At 53.5% G+C, this 23,215-nt stretch overlaps 1 protein-coding gene across 1 annotated transcript; it reads left to right on the top strand.

Annotated features, from left to right (window-relative positions):
- Nucleotides 1-12,183: 12,183 nt before the first annotated feature.
- FOXC1 (forkhead box C1) lies at nucleotides 12,184-16,073 on the top strand. Its single transcript, XM_030042127.2, is given in 5 exon segments — nucleotides 12,184-12,425; nucleotides 12,502-14,558; nucleotides 14,561-14,760; nucleotides 14,762-14,864; nucleotides 14,867-16,073. Coding segments are annotated over 4 exon segments (1,968 nt in total). The 5' UTR covers nucleotides 12,184-12,425; nucleotides 12,502-12,964; the 3' UTR covers nucleotides 14,938-16,073.
- Nucleotides 16,074-23,215: the final 7,142 nt, after the last annotated feature.

Genomic DNA, 23,215 nt, shown 5'->3' with positions numbered 1-23,215 from the left:
TGTGCTCTTACCAGGCTTCCACCATCAGAGCTTATTCCTATACGTGCTGATTACCCTGAGCTGCCTCTGGCTCCAGGAGGAGCAGCAGTGACTCTCAGCAGCTTACCAGGGCTTGATCCTACAAGCAGCACACAGCAGCAAACGCACTCACCTGAGAGCTCAGCTCAGACAAACAACTTACGAGCAGCCCCACAAGCATCAAATCCTGAAGTCCGTGTTTCTGTTTTATTCCGCTCACACTTGGGGCTTCAGGAGAGAGCTCTCCCTGAATAAGGCCAGGGCAGCCAGGGGTTTGGACTCTTCTTTCTATTAAGGACACCTTCTGACCTTCCAGCACTGCAAAAAGGCATGAGCCTGAACACAGTTTCCCTGTACGTTGCGCTATTCCTCTGCAGCGTCTGTCTGGCACTGCCACTGCTGAGCCCACAGGGCTGGGGGAGTAGCCAGGGTAAAAAGCCCTGGGTTTACACTATTCTTCTTTATTCTCAGCAACAGGTGAGAGGAGGAGGTTCTAAGAGCAGCGTCTAGTTCATTACCACCTTGCCACTGCTCCAAACTACGCCAGGAGCTGGGCTGGCACTTAACTGGCTTTCTGTAGCCAAGCACAAACAGGCTGTTCTGAATTTGGGTCACATCGGAGGACAAAGCCATGAGTGACCGCTTCAGTTTGTGGCATGGCGTTAAGTGGATTTCTGTGCACCTCTGGGTTCTGTGACACAGCACGTACAGCCAAGGGCTGTAGCATTTAATCAGGCAGTGCTTCTCTACGTGCACTGGGAGCTTGCCCGAGCTAAGGTTGAAAAGAAAGCCTATGATCTGCTGTTTCCATGTCTCATACTCTCCCTCCCTTGTCCTGCAACAGCCCTGACCAACTTTGAGCCTCTCTGCACGGGGGGGCAAGTAGATCCCACCCTCCAAGAAGAAATGATGCTATGACCCATCTCCTTCACACTCTCAGGCAGCTGTCGGGAACAGATGGGAGCTAAGAAAGCCTGGGGAACACAACTCCTGCAAGAGAGGTGATCATCACTCAGAAGGACCCACCTTGCCTCCCCTTTCTGCACTCTCACACACATAGGCGGTCCTGAAGAGGTGAAGCCACAAAAAGGGTGGGCTGTTCCCACCTGAATAGAAAATATTGAAGTAAGCACCTGAAAACTTACCCTCTCAAAGAGGATGAGCATAAGTACAGGCACCAGCTGCAGCTGATGGCATATGCTGGAGGCACGGGCAGGCACCAAACTGACAGGAGCCAGTCCAAGAGATGTTCGAATACCTACAGCTTCCCCCCAACTCCCACGGGGCTTGAAGGCACCTGACACCTCTCTGGGAACCCATGGTGCAAATCCACAGTCACGTTCCAGCCCCACAGGAGCCCTTGTCTTAATCTGAAACCTACCAACAGCAATAGCACTGAATTTGGGATCAGAGAGGTCATTTGTGGAAAGAGGCATGCTCTTGTACCTTCAGTGTTTTGCACAGAAAGTAGATTTGTCTGTAGTCTTTCTAAAGGGGTGAGGAGGGCAGAAAAGTATTGAAAATATATAATCATTTTAGAGCATTTTTAAGCCCATTTGGGGGCATGGGAGAAGGTAGAAAGGTAACAAAGGATGAAGGACTAGCAAGAAAGAAGCCTGGGTGTGTCACAGGGGAAGGGACAGGTTGTAGGGGGAAGTGTAGGAGGTGATGCAGACAAGCTCACTAAATTGCAAGGCAAAATGTGGATTTTGTCCCCAAGCAAAACACCTCTGTAATGCTGTCAGGTCAAGCTAATAAAGACAGCTCTTTAGAGACTCTGCCATCTGTCTGTATTTCCTCTCTCACCAAGAGGAAAAATAATTAATAAGCAGCTTCTGTCTGGTAATCAGCAACTATTTGCATCATCATATATGGAGATGGCAGTCTTCCTGATCATGAAACACACCTTCTGTTTAGCAGCAGAGCTTCTGCTTGTTCAGCCCAGTACGTAGCTGCCACCTACAACTGCTACACACGACTTTGAAGCAGCCCCTTTCAGAAGGGGCTGAAGGTGGGCAGCACCCGCTGTACAGCCTATAAAGCAAAACTCAGTGAGGTTTCTAAAGTCTCTGGCTGGGAGCGCAACAGCCAAGCTCCAGTATTTGCAGAGCCTTTACAACACAGTATTTGCAACAGAATATAAGTGTTTCTGGTGAGATGCAAATTTTCAGTGAATTCAGTAACTAATAGCACAACTTCCTTTGTTTACTACGAGGAGGACACAAGAAAATTAAGCTAATCTGGTGCCAGTCCAAGTCACTGCTAAAAACACTTTTGACAAAAGTTGACCTCTTTGCTCCTGAATAAATATTAGCAATCTGTTTGCGCATTGTTCAGCCAGTTTTGTAGACAGGCAAGGAAAAATGAGCAAAGAACTCATCTGGTCATTTTTTTTCCCACCAATTGTCAAATAAATTATTCACCAATACAAGCTTCCATCATTCATTTAGCACTAGACTAAACACTTTCTACTAAACTTAGTTTTCAGCATCATATTTCAGTTTATAGTTACATTTTTCCCTGGGCAAAGCGAGCCAGTCATTAGACAGCTCTCATAGGTTCCTACTAAACATGCTTGATTAAGTCTTTTAAGAAGGAGGAGGTGGAGGAAATTGTGCTTTAAAGTCAATGGGAACATTTCCATTCACTTCAATGGGAAATGCACTGGAAGAGATAACATTATTTTGAAGAGTTAACAAGCATACTTAGCTCCGAAAAAACCCAAAACAAACCCTATGCCACCATTGCACACTGCACTTTGTGATGGACAGTTTTCATACTGAGCAGAGTAAGAAACCAATCTTAATGTTGGAACTGCCCAGAGCAGCAGTTTTCCCTATCCCCATCCCCCCCCAGTGCTATCTGGCACACAATATACATACATGAAATCTAGCAGCAGCATCCAAGCTCTAGTCCTGCTTACTCTCCAGTGACTTAACTTCTGTGAGTTCATTCACCATAGTGGTGCTGAGCTGGCACAGGTGCTCACCTTTAATTTCTCCAAGCCAGAGCCACAGCTGATGCAATTCAGCTTAATGACTTGAGGATCTGGCCTCATTTGAAAGGGAAAGCAGAATATGGAAAGAAAAATAAAAAAATAAAAAAAAAAAAGAAGAAATTCAAACATGAATTTCAAACCTGAAGTCAAACATGAATTTCTGAACTGATTTACTGCATGCCACACAGCCGTGCAAGGTCAGGATGACACACATGCAAGAGAGCTCTGAGACAAAATAACTGCATGAAACTGCTACATTTGGAATTTCTATGGGTAGGCAAATTGAAAAACAGGCACACCTCAAGAGCACACCCTTGCTGCAGGTCAGCAAGAAAACTCCGTGTCATCTTTTTCTTCAAAGAGGTTTAGACAGTTGCTGCCGTTCCCCTAAATTTAGAAGAAAGAGGGACACAATGTACTGTTCAGTCTATGCAAATCCATGATGAACACTGAGTGCAACACCTGTGTTCACCTCTGCAGAGAGTGATAGTTTTAATCGAGTGGTTACCATAAGCCCTTCTCTTCTAAAGGAAATGGTCTATTTTATCCCCAGTTCAATTGCTTCCAGCTGAATCCTTGAAGAGTCTCCCCCAAGAAAATTATGCTTATTCGTTATTAGCACATCAGCTCAAGATCCTGGGCACAGTCAGGAGCTAGACAGTGTGCTAATGTAGAACAGGAGGCAGTCCCTACCCTGCCGAGATTACAATCTCAAAAGTCATAGGTGGAAAAAAAAAAAAAAAAACCAAAACAAAACAAAATAGACAAACAGGCTCAGCAAATGTTGAAAGCTAGAGGTGTGGTGGAGGGCTCGCATTCCTTCCCTTGTTCAGTGTGTAGATGCAAGACAAGCCCAGCCTCTGGAGGGAAATAGATGCAGGGAGAGACACCAGGCTCTTCCCATGGCCCAGGGAGGCCATCCCTGTCCACTGCAACCTCCTTTCACAGAGCTCTCTTCTAACCAGAAAAGTTGTTTCAGTTGTAGCTGTGCCCATGGTGAATATTAAGGCCAGCACAGCTAGATGTATCTTTCAGTCTCTCACATCTCCTTCTTCACTCAGCACACTTGGCAGGTTCAGCTCAGGCCTTTCAAAAGGACCAGTGTTTGGAAGTCTTGCTGTCTGCTTTTTTGTCCTCCAGAACCTGTGCTTTAGACCTTCAGGCTCAAGGCCTGAGCAACAGGGAGAGAGGCAAAGGCATAAAAAACTACGTGACTACTGCCAAAACGTGTCACCTCAAGTCACTCCATCCAAAAACCATGAGGCTCTGGCCGGAGTCGAGATCCATAAAATACAGAGATACGTGGTGCGGAGCTGATAAGGACCTTCCTTTCAAATTTATCCCAAAGCTTAAGACATTATCTGTTAGATCAGCCCCTGCGGGTACTTAGACGCCACTCTGCCTACTTTTTGGATCCCATTGGGATTTAGGCTGAAAACAGGTGCCAAGATGCTCTGACTCAGGCGGTTGCGGGCATGCCCAGCAGCAGAGCTACCGGTGCCCGGGGAACACGCAGGTAAAAGACGGAGGCACCGACCGAGGCTGGATGCCTTCACGGTTAGATGGTTGCTCAGCGTGGGGCAAAGGGGCATTGCTGTGATTTTGGGCTACGCGGTCTGAAATCCACTTACGCCCTGTTGCAAGTGACAAAGTCCCCCTCTGAAGCTGGCCCTTTTAAAGCCATCCACGTTTCCTCCACACTGTTCTCTCCACTTGATTTAAGTGCACCTAATCAGGAAATCTACCTCATTGGAATATCTCTGTTAAAAATCAGGGATGCTTACTAACAATGACTGCATCTTGATCGGGATGGTAATATCACTTAATTGGGATGCCTTCAGGTATCTTAGTGGTTTGGTTTTTTTATGTCTCAAGCTCAAGCTAGTCTTGTCTGTCTGCTCCTCATAAAACAGCTTTCAGTTCCTCCTTAGTAATGATACAGGCAAACGATGATGTAAGTTACTTTAACATTTTTTGCTGCTGGCTGTTAGTTGGTGTGGGAGGGGCAAATTACCTGTTTCTGTGGGTGTTCTTGCCACAGGGACGGTTACGGTAGCTTCAGTCTCCATCCCATGCAAACCCTCCTTCTACCTCCGCGGGCCTCCCCGTCACGCCGGGAGCATGCTGCGGCTCTCCAGAAGGCTTCAGTGGATAGGGAAATGCTGTTCTCTGCTACGTGGCAAGCCCGTCTAAACTGGGGAAACTACCAACCAAAGTGTCCTAACACAAGCGTTCTGGTTGTAACTTACTGTTTCAATGTTTGCAGCATCCACAACTCTTGAGAGGAAAAAGTGTGTATTAAAGGAAATCTGTATGTCTGCCTATCTACCCAACCAACGACACTTACACCCTACAGTTATACATGTGCAATTATTTTTAAATGTAAGCCTCAGCTAAGAATCTCTGGTTCTATTTTAGGGGTAATCAAGTTAAACAGAAAACTTAGATAATTTTTTAAAATCATCTATCAAGTGTCTTTTCCTTCATGTTACGCCATCTTAAAAGCCCTGTAGTTGTATTTATCAAGTGAAGCAGCTCTAAGTAGATCATCTAGCACTGGATATAGGCTTGCAATCTCTTCTGCTTTGCAAAACAGGAGAATTGACCTTGTTTGGCTTGGCTGATGCCATCCTCACACACAAACATTAGCCACGTTGCCATCTCAGCTGGCCAGCCGGTCTTGCTGGGACAGGAACTGGGGCATGAGCTGGCAGGCAGTGTGCCAGAGCCACACATCCAACGTGCAATGGTCGAGCGAAGGGGGAGCTAATGCCACCTGAATAAAAAAGAATGACCGAAAGCTTTGCCTTTATTTGGTTTCCGAGAACAAAGAACTCTGTTTGAGGGGACATTGAAATACATACTGCCAGAGCTCTTTTCTGCTTCAGTGCAAATCTTCTGTTTCAAATCATGCCTACCAGCCTGTTTATAGATTTTCAGAAATGGTACTGCACGTGGCCTTCTGGAGGCAGGAGAGAGAGGGAAAGAATTGGAAACTGCAGAGATAACATACTCAGGAACTGAATGATGACTTCTTTTACCTTTAAATGGTACACTGCTTGGTTTTGAGGACCAGAAAGAGGGGCTTGCCTGGGGTCACAGCCCATGGGACTCCTGCAGCTGCAAATTCCATGTGTTTGTTGCACAGGGCACATTTAAAATTCCCCCTCTTACATGCATTCCCTGTGTTTTATGGAAAATAACAGATACATCTTGAGGGCTCTACTTTTTAAACTATTCTTCCACCTCTTTTTATTATACTTTACTTTTTGCAGAGTGAGACATTGTTTTCTGTATGTAAACAACTATAATGGGTTACTTCCAGCAGCGCGCAAATAACTGTGCAAAGAGAGTATTTGTGGCTTCATAAAAGCGCGTATGCAGATATCTAAGTTTTATTACTTGTATTACCATAGCTCCTAGGAGCCTTAAAGGAGACTGGTTCTTTGGTGCGATTGTACTTAATACCCATAAATGCCTTGTAAAACTCTGAAAACCATGCATGCATCTAGCTATGCATATATATTAGCGTGTGTGCGCGTATATGTGTGCGCGCATATACTTACACATCTCTGTAACCGCTCAACTGTGCGAAGGCATCTGCCTCTGGATTTACCAGCCAGTTTTACGAAGCCGTTCTTCGGAGGTTGAACACACCAGTAATTAGACAGCAAGGGGGAGGTTAAAAAACAGAAGTACTTTTCCTGGAAACCAACACTTTTTCATTCGCAAGTTTTATTGGCAAACCTGGCAACCAATAAAGACTTTCCTTGGCAGAGCGAGGAGAATAATGGCCTCGGCGGGGCTGGCATTGCTCGCCTCCAACAACAAGCTGTGTCTGCCGAAATCGGCACCGCAAAAAAGCCGGCGGGAAGGGCTTGCGGGGGGGGCTGGTGACTTTAAATCCCTCTTCCCCCCGCGGCGTGGGCAAGGGGAGAGCGCGGCCGTTCCGCGGGGGAGCCGCCGTGCGCGGGCAGGGCGCCGGCAGGTGCCCGGCGGACCGGACCGGGCCGGACCGGACCGGACCGGCGCGGAGGGGGCCGCGGAGCGGCGGGACCCCCGCGGAGCGGCGCGGAGGGGGCGGCAGTAGCGGGGGCGGCCCGGGAGGGGGCGCCCGCGGCCCGCGCAGCGCCCGGCCGCCGCGCAGGTGGCCGCCGGCCGCGGGTGCGGAGCGGTGCGGAGCGGTGCGGAGCGTGGAGGCATCGTCGCCCCTTCCCCGGGGAGGGGGGGCGGGGGGAGCGAGGTTGCGGCTTCCCTTGCTTGAAGGCCTGGAGGGGCGGCCTCCCCCCCCCCCCCCCCCCCCCCCGCGGAGCTCTCCGCGGAGGGCGGGAGGCTTTCGACTTCCCCCCGCCAAGGGCCGCCCGCAGCGGGGCAGCGCCCGGTCGCGGCTCTCAGCAGGGCTGCGCGCCCTCCCCGACCCTCCGCCTCCCCCTCCCCGCACCCCCAGCTCTGCCGCACAGCCGCCCGAAAAACCTCTCAGCCCTCCAAAACGAGTATGCAAAAGGCAGGGAATAATGTATCCAGGGGCTGATCTCTATCTGCTACCTAATGACTTGCCAAGTACTTATCACTTCCCAGACTAGGAACTGTCGCTTCATTCTAATGTAAATAAACCCTTTATACAAATAAGTCTCTCCCTCTCTCTCCTCCCGTCTGCTAAGGCAATAGGTGGAGATGGAGCAGGACAGGGCTGCAAAGGTTCACGCTCCCAGCTTCGTTGCTCCGTGTGTGTTTTCATTTATATGAATCCAGAGAATCCAATGGATTCAGCCCCCCTCCGCCCTCGCTGCCCCTCCCAGAGAAAGGAAGGAAATAAGGGAGGAAAAGGAACACAAAAGGGACAAGGGACCTTGGAAAGTAAAAGAAAAAGGAAAAAAAAAAAAATTTCCATGTCTGGCTATCTTCTTGTCGGTTTAGGAGTGACTTTTTAACACCCCCAACCCCCCAGATGTTAGTATTTTACTGTGAGATGCCAAATCTAGAGAACCTACCAAATTAAAGGTTTCTTACGCGCTTGCGGGTTTTTTTTCTGTGTGCGTATGTGTGTGTGATAGTACTCTACCTGAATAGCAGAAACACCACAAGTAGTTTCCCACAGCCTGGTTTTTTGTTTTTATTCCTAGTGCCGCGACAACTCTGGGACGCAACCTGTGTCACAGAGACGAATTATGTGTATGACCGCGATAATTATCGTGGGAAGATGAAACGCGCGGGCTTTATGGTCTCGCTTCTGCGTAGTAAATTAAGTGCAAAATTCGCTTTTAGATACCGAACGTGAAATTAAGGCATTTCTCTTGCGAATTACACGAAGCCGATGACCGCTGCCGCATTTACTGCAAAGGATAATTTATTTCTCATTCAAGAACGACAGCCTAAAAGATGCCAGGGGGAATGGAGCGCTCATTTTCGTATTAAGTTGTGTTATTTATGTCTTAAGATAAAAGACGCCCTGGATTGGAAAACTACCTCCGCTTATTTATGGAATTGTTAACCCACGTTAATAAAATAACAATCACGCCTGTTTGCTTAACTGAGTGCCACGCAAACAGACCTTGCATTTAGAGCTCGGCTTAATTGCACAGGCTGAGATGGCAGAGGTGCTGGCTGCAAGGACGGGAGGGAGGGAGAGAGGGAGGGATGGCTGTCACCTATGGCCAGCGGCTATAAACAGAGAGGGGACCTACGGCACAATAGATTTTTCTACTGGCGAAGCACAGATTTGATACGATCACTTCCCTCCCTGCCCCCCGAAAGGATGTCAGCGGTTTTCTCCCGCGGTGTCGCCCGCTGTTTAAGGAACATGGAAAGCTGCATCCTGAGATGCAAAGAGCCGGGCTGGGTGGCTGGTTTCGGAGTTACGGGGATACTGCTGTGATGTTGGAGCCAAAAGAAAGGGAGAGAAGCGAAGCTCTGACTACGTCTAAACATAAACAGCCCGGGGCTGGAAAGCAGTTCACCTCCAGGTCTTGGAGAGGAGAGAAGAGGACAACCCACAGCGAATTGTTTGGGTCCACCTGGGCTTTGCCCAGGTCAAATGGTAGCTCCTCCGCCTACCGCTCCGATGTCATCTTTCTTTCTGACATCTCCGTAAATAGGGTCGCAAATGACCACACACGCGAAGCCTCGGAGGGTTTGCAAGAAAAGCTCGGCTCCCCTGGCCCGGGGCCGCCCGTCGGGGCTCCCGTCCCGCCGCCCGCTCTTCGGGGCGGAGGCGGCCCCGGCCGTGCCCGCTGCCCGGCTGTCTGCACGGGGCCGGGGGGGGCACGGGGGCCGGGGCCGCCGCCGCCCTGCTTGGTTTCTGCGGCAGACCCAGGCGGTGCACCCCGAGCGTGGCTCTCCCACCCGGAGGCCGGGCTGGATCACAGGGCAAGGGCAGGGCGCTGGGGAAAGCAGCTCGGCAGTGCGGCCGGGTGGGTGAAACCCAAGCGCCGGGGACTCTTTCTGGGTGGTATCCAAACACACCGCGGGGAAAACTGATCTTTCTGCCTCCCTAAAACCGTTGTTTCCCCCCAACACGCGCGCACACAACCCCCAAATCGCTCTGTGAACCTTCACAATGGTGACTTTGTGCCTCGACTAGAGAAACCAGAGTCCTGCTGGTTTGAGGTATGTAACTTAACACACGTTAGTTGCGTCAGTTCGCAATTATAGCATCAGAGTGGCTATTGCAAAATATATTAGATGCAAAATACAGCGGATTAATGCCCCCCCCCCCTCCCTCTGCTGAAACTCCTCGGTGTTACTCCAGCCTCTGCCTGAGAAACAGCTTCGCTACCGTGAACATTGTCCAGATAAAATGAAAAAGTCAGTAAAGGGTCCGGCTCTCAGAGCGGCACGTTACGGCCGCTCATGGGAGCCAGCGGGAAGCCCATGGAAATTGTTTTTAACGGCAGGTAATACCGTGGGAAAACCGGATGACCTGGGCTGCATGGAAACGTGCTAAAATGCCCCTTTTCTTTTCTTTTTCTTTTCTTTCTTTCTTTCATTCTTTCTTTTTTTTCAGCAAAGCAAGAAAGAGTTTTTGAAAATATAAAGTGTTGGAATTGACATCTAGTCCAGTGCTTGCACGTTTATTAATTCTGCCGTGGTGGGAGGAAAGGGAAAAACGTGTAATTAGGCAGGAGCAGGTGAAAGATTCCAGACGATGAAATACAACAGGCTAAACGGGATAATGTATTCACCATTAAAGGACTGACATTTATTACCAAAAGGAGACCCGTTATGTTTGAATATGAAAAGCGGCAGATATTAGGCTATATAAATTACCTCTTTCACATCACTTGCATCTCATTTAAAATACATATATTTTTTTAAATAACCAACGGATTGGTGTTTCAGAGGAAAAGCCATACCTGCTAAAATACCACCAAGCAAATGATGCGCCTTTAACACGCTCCAAAGACACGCTCCCCAAAGCAATCGATCACAGTACAAAGTGTGGAAAGGGGGTTCGAAATCAGTGAAGCCAAAAGGGTCTTTTGACGTATTTGTAGTGTCACAAGATCAGGGTGGGTAATTCATCTCACAAACACACACACACACACGTCTTTCCCGTACAAATTCCACGTCTTAAAATAGATATCAGCTTGTTCCTTTCAACTGATCTATTATTAACGCTAATGAAGTTTCAGACGTATAGGCTACGAAGTGAATGAAGAGCACGGGGTTGTATTTCGATTATCTGAAGTACTGGTAAAATGTACTAGTGTGCAAATACGTATACGAATCTCCCCGTGTCTAAAGTACGAAAAGTAAATCTTCATTCTTAAAATGTAACAGCAAATTAAAGGGAAAATTTGAAAAATAAAAATCCAAGCTCTCACTCTCTGCTCCCTTTGAGCTCCCGTTAAAGTGTTATTCTGATTAGAGCCCAAATAGTCTTTCAGATATTTAGATAAAGGCAACAGCAACGCAAAGCAAATCTTCATAGCAGAACCGGCCAAACAGTTTAAGGAACATTCATTTTATTGTACTTTTTTTTTCTTCTTTTTTTTTTTTTTTTCCTTTTGACACACCTGACATACCACGGAGTCCACTCTGAAGAAGATTAGGAACAAAAGCATGCCCTCTCCGTCTGAGATAAATGAATAAATAAAGCAAGGACCCGCTTTCCGTATCACATCCCGTAAGGTCTGTAAAGATTACCTGAAGGAGCGAGCTAAAGACCCCGCACAAAGGAAAGCGCCCGTGTTTATAAACAGCAGAGGCAGCGGGCGCTTGATCTGCAGACGGAGAGAGGCAAGCCCTTGGTGGCTGATTAATAAAAAGGAGCTTTTGGAGGACTCGTCAAAACCTTGTCAACCGGAGGAATGCAATCTCTTCAGAAGCGTTTGGGCAGGCAGGCAGCTGGCTGCAGGCAGGGTGGTGCTGCTGGGGCAGGGGCACCCCACCCCACGCACCCCCCACCCACCCACCCCTTACACACACACACACACATACACAATGTCCCCTCCGTCCCCGCGGGCGTGGGGGGGTGGGTGGAAGGCAGGCGGGGTGAGGCAGAACCTCCTGGCCGGGGAGGGCAGGGAGGGAGCCGGCACACCGGCGGGGAGCCCGCCCGCCGACACGGGCGGCAGCCCGGAGGGAAGGGGAGGCGAGGGCCCGACGGGGGCGTGCGGAGAAGAAACCAGACCAAGGACGAAAAAAAAAAGAAAAAAAAAAAAAAAGTGGGGGAGAAACACGCGCGGCGAAGCGCGGGGTGCGCGCGTGGGTGGGAAGACTCCAGGGGAGCATATACATAAATATATATATACACAGACACACATTGGTGTAGGCATGCACACGGGGCGCGTGTGCTGGGGTGACCGCGCACGTAAGGACGCGGGTGGGTGCGGGGGGGGGGGGGCGGACTCGCGCGGGTTGGCGCGCAAAATGCGCGGGCGCGGGAGGGTCCCCGCGGGTGCGCAGCGGCCCGCGGCTTCGCGGCGCTCAAGGCGTCCGCGTGTGCCGGCGAGCGTGTGTGGCCGGTCCCCGAGAGCTGCAACTCCCAGGGCTGCTGCGGGGATTTTTTTTTTCCCCTTCTTTTTTACTCTCCCTCTCTCTCTCTCTCTTTTTTTTTTTTCTCGCTCGCTCCTTTTTTTTTTTTTCCCTCCTCATTCAGAGCCCCGGGTGTCTCCCGGCCCTCATTGGCCGCCCCGGCTCGGCGGGGCGGAGCTGGGCCGCCTGCAAAAGGAGGAAAAGAAAAAAAAAAAGAGAGGAAAAAAAAAAAAAAGGAGACCGAGAGAGGAGAGGGAGGAAAAAAAAAAGGAGAAAACTGTAAGTGCGTAAAAAAGTTCTCGCCGTGGTGACGGATGCTCAAAAGTTCAGGAGTTTTTCCGATGCTTCCCAAAGCAGCCTGCGACTGAAAAAGAGACTGAAAAAAAGCGAGAGGGAGAGAGCGAGGGAGACTTTGCACTGGGAGATCGGGAAGGTGGATTTTTTTCTTCTTCTGCTCGCTCAAAAAAGCCAACAAAACACATCCCTCTACTTTTGTCCCTCCTTTGCAGACAACTTGTTGCAGATCCCCGTGGAACAAGGAACTGGGAGCGTGGGAGCCTCTTTGCAAAGGTTTTATTTTCTTAATACTCTTTCTGCGTTTGGAAGTTGCTTTCTCCGTTGCGATTACTTTTTTTTTTTCCCCCCTCCCCCCGTTTTCTTTTTAAAAACATTTTTTCGCCTTTTTCACCCCCCTCCTTTTTTTTCCTTTTTTTGACTTTTTTTTTTTTTTTTTCCCCTCCGCGTGGAGTGCGGGAGCTTGCCGGTGGGCTTTCCCGGGCGAAGAAGAGGAGACTTTCGGCGCTGCCGTCGTTATTCTTCCTCCCTTTTTCCGCGCTCCGCCGGGGGGGGGGGGGGGGGGGGGTTGCCCGGCCGCCCGGTCCAGCTCGGTCCGCGGAGCGGCGGAGGGGTGGAGGGGGAAGGGACGCGCTGTTTGGTCCGGCGGGGAGGGTGGGGGAAAGCTGACGGGAGGACATGCAGGCTCGCTACTCCGTGTCCAGTCCCAACTCCCTGGGAGTGGTGCCGTACCTCGGCGGAGAGCAGAGCTACTACCGCGCCGCCGCGGCGGCGGCCGGCGGGGGCTACACGGCCATGCCGGCCCCGATGAGCATGTACTCCCACCCGGCCCACGAGCAGTACCCGGCCGGCATGGCCCGCGCCTACGGGCCCTACACGCCGCCGCCGCAGCCCAAGGATATGGTGAAGCCGCCCTACAGCTACATCGCCCTCATCACCATGGCCATCCAGAACGCGCCCGATAAGAAGATCACCTTGAACGGGATCTACCAGTTCATCATGGAGCGGTTCCCTTTCTACCGGGACAACAAGCAGGGCTGGCAGAACAGCATCCGCCACAACCTCTCCCTCAACGAGTGCTTCGTCAAGGTGCCCCGCGACGACAAGAAGCCCGGCAAGGGCAGCTACTGGACCCTCGACCCCGACTCCTACAACATGTTCGAGAACGGCAGCTTCCTCCGCCGCCGCCGCCGCTTCAAGAAGAAGGACGCCGTCAAGGACAAGGAGGAGAAGGACCGCCTGCACCTCAAGGACCATGCCCCGCCGCGCCCGCCGCCGCCCTCCGCCGCCGCCGCCGCCGCCGAGCCCGAGGGCGGCCCCGCCGGGGGCAGCGCCGCGCCGCCGCCGCCGCCGCCCGTCCGCATCCAGGACATCAAGACGGAGAACGGCACGGCCTCGCCGCCGCAGGCCGTGTCCCCCCCCGGCGCCGCGCCGCCGCTCGGCGCCGTGCCCAAGATCGAGAGCCCCGACAGCAGCAGCAGCCTCTCCAGCGGCGGCAGCCCCCGCAGCACCCTCCCCTCCAGCCGCTCCCTCAGCCTGGAGGCCCCCGAGCCGCCGCCGCCGCCCCCGCCGCCGCCGCCGCCCCCGCCGCCGCCCCACCATCACGGCCCGGGCTTCAGCGTGGACAACATCATGACCTCGCTGCGGGGCTCGCCGCAGGCCGCCGCCGAGCTGGGCGCCGGCCTCCTGGCCCCCGCCGCCGCCGCCCCGCGCACCGGCATCCCGCCCGCCCTCTCCCTCGGCGGCTACTCGCCGGGCCACAGCTCCGTCTACGGCTCGCCCTGCGGCCAGGCGGCCGCCGGCGCCGCCGCCGCCGGCACCTACCACTGCAACATGCAGGCCATGAGCCTCTACGCGGCGGCGGGCGGCGCCGACCGACCCGGCCACCTGCCCGCCGCCGCCGCCGCCAGCCCCGCCGAGGACCCGCTGCCCGACTACGCCATGCCCACGGGCGGCGGCGGCGGCGGCGGCGGCGGCGGCGGCGGGGCGGGGGGCGGCGGCGGGGCGCTGGGGCACGGCGGGCTGGGCGGCGCGGCGGGCGGCCACCAGGAGGGGCACCACCCGCACCCGCACCCGCACCAGGGCCGCCTGGCCTCCTGGTACCTCAACCAGGCGGCGGCGGCGGCGGCGGCGGCGGCGGCGGCGGCGGGGGAGCTGGGCCCGCTGGCGGGCGCGGCGGGCTACGCGGGGCCGCAGCAGGGCTTCGCCGCCGGCCCGCGGGAGGTCTTCGAGGCGCCGCGGCTGGGCCTCAGCGCCTCGCCGGGCGGCGGTGGCGGCGGCGGCGGCGGCGGCGGCGGGGCGGGGGGCGGCGGCGGCGGCGGCGGGGCGGGGGGAGGCGGCAGCTGTCAGATGGCCTTCCCCGGCAGCCAGCCGCTCTACCGCACCTCCGGGGCCTTCGTCTACGACTGCGGCAAGTTCTGAGCGCGCCCCGCCGCGGGGAGACCGCGCCGCACCGCACCGCGCAGCGCCGCGCCGCGCAGCACCGCACCGCGCCGCGCCGCCGGCCCCCGCCGCGCCCGCGGAGGGAAGCGGGCGCACGCGAAAAGCTTTTGTACAGAGACAGCCCCAAAGCATGTCTTGGTTTGTTAAAGGACAGTGTTACTCCAATAACACGTAAGTTTTTTGGTTTTTTGTTTTGTTTTGTTTTTTAACTGCTTTCAGAAATACTTTGTCCCGTCCCCCACCCCTCTCTCTTCCCCATCCCTTAAGGTATTGTCATGCCCCGTGTTTAAAAGGGGGCGAAAAGTCCAGCGTAGAGTACCGGCTCCTTTTTTTTCTCCCCCTTCCTCTTTTACAAGGACTTGTTTTAAAATGTAAATTGCGACATAGTAATTTATTTTTAATTTGTAGTTGGATGTTGCGGACCAAACGCCAGAAAGTGTTTCCCCCTTCCCTGAAAAGTGACGTTAAAATTGACTGAAACGCTGATTTTTTCACTATATATAAAAAGGGAAACTGTATTAATCTTATTCTATCAATATTTTTCTTTTTTTTTTTTTTGTTGAAAATATTCTGAAGGTATTGCATTGTTTGTTTATTAATAAATTACCATTCAGTTGGAATGATCCTTTACACGTCTGTATATTTTAATACTTTCATTTAGAGAGGGAGAGAGAAAGAGAGGGAAAAGGGATTTCATAACTAACTTTGTCGCTGGAACAGCTCGTTCCCCTCCGCACAAATTCCAAAGACCATTTAGGAACTGCCAGGTCGAAAAATCCCTTTTCAGTCTCTTCTGCAATATGTTCCACTTAGTCAGCTCGCCTTATCCGCTAGGAAAAAAATACTTTCCCATGGCAGCTCTGAGTTGGCAAATAAACAAACACGTTTTCTTAGCAATTAATGGGCAAGACCTGGAAACATTTGACCATACACAGTAGTATGACAACATTACGGCTTTTTAAATAATATGCCTATGTAAGGATATATTAAGCGGTAACTCCGAGGTAGAAGTACGTGCACTAGATTCCTGCCCTTGTGTAACTGTGTACATATCGAGCTATCGTTCTCTGTGTGTGTATTTCAAATGTATTTATATATAGGATTTACATATGTATCTATATTTAAAGAAGGATTACGTATTTATTTATAGCTTCATACACGCATTGCATATGTTTCTGAACTCCACAGTGTATAGTAGATGCCAGATATTCTGTAGTACGTATCTTCTTAAATACAATGTAAGCATGTAAATCACTGCTTCGTAGAATTGATAGCAATGCGCGCAATCACATCCGTGAAGCCGCTTCTGTAATATATATTTTTAAAGTACCATTTTATTTCGGGGGGGGGGGGGGGGAAGAAAAGAAGTAGTTGGATTAAAAGGTGCTTGTACAGTCTACCCTTACACCTTCATAGCTCTGCTTTACTCCTGTCCTTTAGGGACGTTACTGGTCTTTTGGAAGTGCCCTAATTGCTCGAACTGAAATTATTTTAGAAAGAGTTTGTGTGGGAGAATTTTTCTTATATAGTTGTTTGGGTTTGGGTTTTTTTTTTTTTTTTTTTTTTTTTTTTTTGTCTCCTTCCCTCCCTCCTTTTTTCCTTAAATCGGGAAAAACAATATCTTACCAGGGTACTAGATGAGTGCTGCACAGACTGACATCTTGTCAGATCAAGAATCTCACCTTCTGGACAATTTGCAATTAAGAACCTACGGGCAATGGGGATCACCTTCCCCCTTTGTAAATAACGACCAAAATGCAATAAATTCATTAACTTGAAAGAATCTGCCTTGTCAGTCAGACTTGGGAAGAAGATTATTTGATTACAGATATTTAAGGCCTAAAGTTTGCTTTCAAGATAATACAGTTTCCTATCAGTATCTCTTATCTAAAGGCAACACTTAGCAGTAATTGCTGTTGCATTGTTAAGGGTTACACTGTAAATAAATACAAAGGTATTTACAGTTAAACCTTATTACCTCGCTTTTGAGGGGCGCTTCCCCTCCAAAGCAATAATCTAATATTCAGAAAACACCTTCAGCAGATGGAATGAACCGGGGGAGGTGGTCATTTTGTAACGTTGGCTTAAAATATGTTTATTTAAGTATCGCATAGTCTTTGCTTTTTCGTGCTAGTACCTGTACAGAGATTAGCGGCCTTATTTATATTTATTTGTTTGCCGAGTTGGGTGAAACGCAAACGCTCCATCGTCCGGTTATGGGAAGGCTGAAGCGAAGGACGAGCAAAGCTGAACGCCTTCGCTCCGGGGGGCACGTTTTAATCGCAACTCCCCGTTTTTCACCAGTAAAAGGAAATAAAATGTTACCTATTCCCGGTCGGGCTCACCTTCTGCTCCCCGCCGTCCCTCTCCCGGTACCGGGGGTGGGGTGACGGGGGGTGGGCAGCTGAGCTGGCGGCTCCCTCCTCCCCTCTCCCTGCGACCGGGGTTGCCGGGCCGGGGGCACGGCGGGGCTTTCGCCGCTTCCCTGCTTCGCTCCCCCTCCTCGGAAAGGGGAGTCCCGGCGGCGGCAGCTCCCTCTGCCCCCGGCTGAGGTGGCTGCATGGTAACGCCATTCCCGCCTCCCCCCCGCCCCACTGCCCCGTATTTAAAATAAAAATTAAAGAAGGGAAAGGGTAGAGAGGCGATTGCATGTGCTGTTTGCCTGTTATTTTTGTTGCGATCAGGCGCCGGCTTTCCTGTATTTTGGGTTTTCTCAGCGGTCTCCAGCGGTAGGGTGTTTGTGGCGAAAATAAATAGGAGGGAAAGAAGCAGTTCTTAGCTCGGCTTGTTTAATCACCCGTTGCATTGTCAGTGCTGCTGCTCGATTAGGGGAGCTGGGGCGGGGGGGGGGGCTGTGCGGAGCTGGAACAAGTGCCGTGTATAATTACTGCTAATGCCCCGGGCCGCCCCGGGGCGGCCCGCTGCCCTCCGCGGCCCCGGCACCGCGGGACGGCCGCGCAACTTGCGCTCCCCGCGGCCCTGGCTGCAAAAAGGGGCGGGCGGAGGGGGCTCGCCTGGCTGGGGGACGGCTCGCAGTCAGGGAGGGGGGCAAAGGGAAAAAAGTCCCGCTCGGCCACCAGGTAGGTCGTGCTGGGATCCCCTGCCCCAGGAGGGGATCCCTTTCCTGAAGTGACGTGCGCGGTCGCGGCGGAGGTCACCTCCCGGTTCTCAGTGCGACGGGCTGGCTCACCGCACACGCGTGCTCCGGCTTGGGTTCTTTTTAAAAAAAAGTATTATTTTATTATCAATTTTTTTCTCCCCCTCCGCACAGAAATGGTTCACAACGAAAATAACATTACCGGTGCTGAGGGTCCCCCCGGTAGGCAGTGAATCGTGCGGGATCGGCAGCGGGAAGCGCCCCCCCCCCCCCCCCGGCTTCCCCGGCGCACAGCCTGCTACCGCGGGGTCCCTGCGTGGGGTCCCTGCGCGGGGCTGCGCGGAGGGGGGCCGGCCGCACCGCTCCGCCGGGCCAAGGCCTCCGGCGTGAGACGTTGCTAGTGCTGCTGCTGCTGGGGAGCGCGGGGAAGGCCCGGCGGGTTCGCTAGAAACCTTCCTGGGCTGGGGCAGAGCGGGGGCGTCCGCCTGCGGGCAGCGCTCCTGCCTGTAAGGCCCGAACTGCGGGCAGCGTGACCCAGCGACCCTTGTCCCCCCTGTTGCTTCCTTCCCCTCGAGAGCAGAAGGCAAACGCGAGTGTCCCTTCTGACCTGTGATTGTCTCCCAGCAGAACTGGGCCTGCCCTGAACGCCAAAAGAGATGCGGTCCGACCCTGCGCGGAGGTGGGCACGGGACGTGCGCCCAGGCGGCAGCTGCAAGGTGCCTCCGTCAGGCCTCTGCGTCTTTGGTGGCAGCCCGTACAGCGAGTGGGGACGCTCGGCCCCAGCCTTGCCTGCAGAGCGGTCCAGTAGGTGCCAGGTTAGCACGGCGCTTTGTGTTGTATTTTTAGCTCAAGCTGAGTTTTTTTCAAAACTATTGCTTTGCTTTTCATCTAGGAAAAAAACTTACTTTTTTTGTATTATTATTATTCATTTGAGGGACCATTCTGTTTCGCTGGTTCTGGTTGCTTCTTACTTGTCTTTGCTCATCTGTCACTTAAACTGAGGAAAACATGGAAAAGAAGAATATTCTCCCTTCTAAGTTTCCTTCTCAGAATTTCTTCTTAAAGCAATTACCGTTCATATTATGTTCTGCAAAGGTCATAACCAAAAATAGCAGAGAAGTGCATGTAAATAGTTGAGAGGACATGGATTAAAAACCCTTCCCTACCTCCCTCAGGCCAGGTCAGATGGAGAACGTGGCAAGACTGTGTTGTGGATGGAGCCATTAGGGGAATGTTCCCAAACCAGCATTTTACAATATCTGGGGCCCTTTCTGAAAGCCACGAAGTTCGGAAAAGGCGCGTCGAAGCTAGCACGGGAATATTTTCATAGTCAGGCTTAACTTCGTAACGCTATCGGTAACCCTGTGGTTGCAGCGTATTGACCAGCCGGCTGTCCTCTGCCCTCGTCTCCCCAAAAATACACTGCTGGAGCGGGGCGAGCTTATGGCTTCGCTCTGGGCTCTGGAGGTTTGCTTGCGCATTGCGGGCGAGCCGCAAAGGGCGCACGCAAAGGCCGGTGCGGGTTTTGCGGGAGGCAGCGTGATGCGGTCACGCACGGTCGGGGGCTGAGCGTGTCTCACGTGAAGATGAGCGTGAGGTAAGAGCGCGCAGTCTTTATTACGTCGTCTTGATTGCGTAGGCAAAAGCGTGCAGCGCCGAGGCGCGCACATGGCTCCGCCGCGCAGAGGCAGGTACGGGAGCGCTGCGGTGCGGCTCCCCCCAGCCCCTTCCCAAAATCACCCGTTTCAACAGCAACCGCTAATTGAACATTAGCTTTCAATTAATTTCGCTTGTAAAGTAATTTAAACCCCTCGGCGTGGTCAGTCCCTTTTTGATCCGGTTCCCTGGGCTGGGGCCGAGCACGTTGGCTAAATGCTTTTGTCATTTTAAGATGCGCGGGTGGGTTTTTGGGTGGAGGAGGGATGAGGGGGGGCGGCGGTGGGCGCCGTCGGGGTACCCGAGGCCGAGCTGTGGCTGCGCGGGGGCGCAGGTGGTGCGCGCAGCCGGGGCAGCGCGGAGGGCGAGCACAGATTTACGCGGCAAGCTGCGCAAGAAGAGCTCCGCGTCGACGTAGCGGGCCTAAAGTGTGGCCTAAGGGAGCTGCTCCGTGCTCCCCTGGGACGTGCATGGGTTTCGATCCGCCGGCATCTCGCACGCAAGCTCACGGGCTGGGAGGATGCCACTTACCCTTCCCGTGTGGGTTTTGGTTTTTTGTTGTTCCCCCCCCCCCCCCCCTTTTTTTTTTTTTTCCCTTTTCCCTTCTGCCTCGCCTCCCCGGCGGTTTGTCTGTGTTGTGAATCCGCCGCGAAGGTGGTGCGGTGCCGCGGTGAACGTAGCCCTCCTGGTTTAATTACGCTGGGGCTCATAAAGCCATTCGCTTCTTTCCAAAGTAATAAACAAACGTCGCGTTAGGTCAAGATTGATGGTGTCCATGCAATAAAAACGGGCCAGGTCAGGAAGGAATAAAATTCAATCAGAGCTCGCGGAATCATTTTTCAGGGGACAGAAAGACAGAAAAGGAGACGGGGGTCAAGGGAGACGATGTCGCCATTCACAACACACCAGCCGGGAGGGAGGAGGGCGAGGGTTAACGAGCGATTGTTTTTTATCAAGCGGAGCCTAATTGAACGAAACAATAGCCGCATCGGCGGGGGAGGGCCGGCTCCTTGCGCCGGGGAGTCTCTGCGGGGCCGGGCTGCAGCCTCCCCCCCACCGGCGCTGCGGAGCGCGGGCGGGCACCGGGGACCCCTCGCAGCAATGCTGCGCTCCCCCTCTTCCCCCCCCCCTTAAAACTTTACCCACGCACCTGGGGCAACGGGCAGGTCTCCTTGTCCTGGCCCGGGGGCTGGCAGTGCAGACAGGGGTAGCAAACGGCCGGGTGCTTAGGGGAGGAGAGCGGGACCCCGTCATTTCGGAAGAAGGCGTCCTAAAAGGCCTGCCTGGAAGGTCGGAGAAGTAAGCCCCAGCTCTCCCGAGGGTCGCTCCGGCTGGTCCGGCAGGAGCGGGGACCCTCGGTGTCAGTTGCAGCTAACGCCTCTCCCCTTGGGTTTAGTTTGGTGGGAAGGCTGCTGGCGTCCCAGAGATTTGGGAAGCGGCTGCTGCGGAGGTGGGCTATTTGCTGGACACCCGACAGGCGGTGGGTGCCGGCCCAGCTCTGCCGGAGGGTGCCCGGGCACGTCGGAACAGGGCCCTCGGGGGGCCGTGGGGTGCAAGGGAGGACGAGGCGGCGGCACAGCCCCCCCCCCCCCCAGGGAAGCCCCTGCGGTCCCAGGGGCTCGTTTTCGACCTGTCCCCGTTTCGCCAGCCCGCCGAGCGTTTTGTGCTGCGCGGGCCGGGGAAGCGGCCGGCAAACGCTCCCTCCCTCCGTTGAGCCGGCAGGGTGTTGGGGGGGGATTTCTCCCTCACCCCCCCGAGCAAATGCATCTGTTGCACGCACCTCTGCGACCTTCTAGGCCCGCGACTTGCGCCTTGCTTGGTACGCGTGTGCCGCAAAGGAATCGCTATTAAAAAGCATTGGGATGGGGGTGAAGACGGCCCGGGCTACCGGTGAGAGCTCACAAGCTCTCCAGCTGAATGGGAATTGGGTGGTCGGCAATTTTTTTGCCCCCTAAATAAACACAGCTTGAAACGACTTGGGTGGGCAGAAGGGAACAATTTGTGAGCCAGAGAGCAAGTGAGCTGGGCAGGCAGCCGGCCCGCGACTTACCTGCTGGGGACTTTCACCTGACCTTTAGGTGTCAGGGGGCTTGGTTGTGCAGTGTATTACCCCACATTCGGGTCAGCTGCTCTAGGCAGCGTTCAGCAGAATTAAAACGACAACAATGAAACCCCCAAACTGGAATCCTCCCTCCCTTCCAGCCCCCATCACCTCTGGGGAGAATGCAGGAAAACCAACACATTTAGAACCATTAACTCTTAAAATAGCTGAATTTCCTCCAGTAGAAAAAACGCAAATTATTACACTCGTGAGTTCAAGATATTTATATATTATATGAATCGATGAATAAACAGGTCATATCGCTACAGGCGCGGTCCCTCGGAAGGCAAGCGCTCGGTTTAGAAGAAACGCCATAGCCGCTTTCCCCCCACCGTTCCTGGAATTTATTTACTTGCCAGAACATTTAAGCGGCCGAGTTTAATTTTTTTTTTTAAATAAATATTTGAAATAGGGAAAAAGAAGAATGTTTTCCATTGAACGATAATGTAAAAGTACTGATAATATCGTCCAGAGCAGAAGAGAATTGTTTAAACAATGTCGGTGCTTGCAAGATTGCCCAGTATAAATACATTCGCGCTGCCTTTTTGACGCGAGTTTCTCCTGGAACTCTTTTTCTGTGTACGTGTGTGTGTGTGTATAGATACGTATTTCCCCGCTCCGACTGTGGGAAAGAGGTCTGCAGCTGCAGGCTAGCGGAGGGGCACGCCGCCCTGGGACGGGGGTCCCGGCGCTGCCCGGCGGGCAGGAGGAGCCGGGCGCTCACCCCCCTCGCCTCTGCCAGCGAGGAGCTGCTCGCCCTTCTCCCTTAGCCAGGATTTATGGAAGTGCTCGCGGCCAGCGCTTCTAACCTCGCCTCTCAAGGAGGGGATGGATTTAAACCCGAATAACGAATTGCAGAAAAATTACGGTTTTCTCCCGATGCCATTCCCCGCCCCCCAAGCGCTCCGCCTGGGCGGGGGGGGAAGACACACGGAGCGCGGAATGAACCGGTGCGAGCTCATTAGCAAAGCAAAGGTTGCAATTAGCGTCTGCTGCTGCGAACCGACCTCTCCCCCGCCCGCCTCCCCTAGCCCCCATCACCAAATAATTGCAAAGTATCTGTTGATGTTTTTCTTCCACCCGTCAAAACGTTGGAGCTCTGCCTGCTCCAGCGCTCCTTTCTGGGTTTGTTGTGTCTGGAGACAATGCTCCGCCAGCGAACTATCAGAGGTGAAGGGGGGACACAAGGGGAGGCGGGGAGCGCGGCCCTGCGAGCCGGCTGGGGGCCTCTCCCCCTCCCCGCAAACCTGCCGCCCGCCGGCCGGGGGGGGCGGTGGGAGCGGTGACGCCCGGCTGGCGAGGCCGGTCCCCCGGTCCCCCTCTCGCCGCGCTGCCCCGGGGCAGCCCCCTGCCCGCCTTCCCGGCCGGGCGAGGAGAGGGAGGGAAGAGGATGTGACCCTCATGTCCGTCCGTCCGTCCGTCCGCCCGGGGGGGACGCGGCTGCTTTACGTGCAAGGGGCCGGAGGGGGGAGGCGGGGGACTCCTTCGCTCCCCCGCAACTGACACCTAGATTTTACTGTTCGAAATGCATTTCGGAGAGCAATCGATCCGCCTCCGTGCGCGACCAGCGCTGGCCGCTGGGCCATTTCCCACCACCTACCCAGCCCGGCGGGTGCATGCCCGAGTAGCGGGT

This window comes from Aquila chrysaetos, chromosome 18, assembly GCF_900496995.4.
Source record: "Aquila chrysaetos chrysaetos chromosome 18, bAquChr1.4, whole genome shotgun sequence".
Classification (NCBI taxonomy): Eukaryota; Metazoa; Chordata; class Aves; order Accipitriformes; family Accipitridae; genus Aquila; species Aquila chrysaetos.
This window is presented reverse-complemented; position numbering and strand designations above follow the sequence as displayed.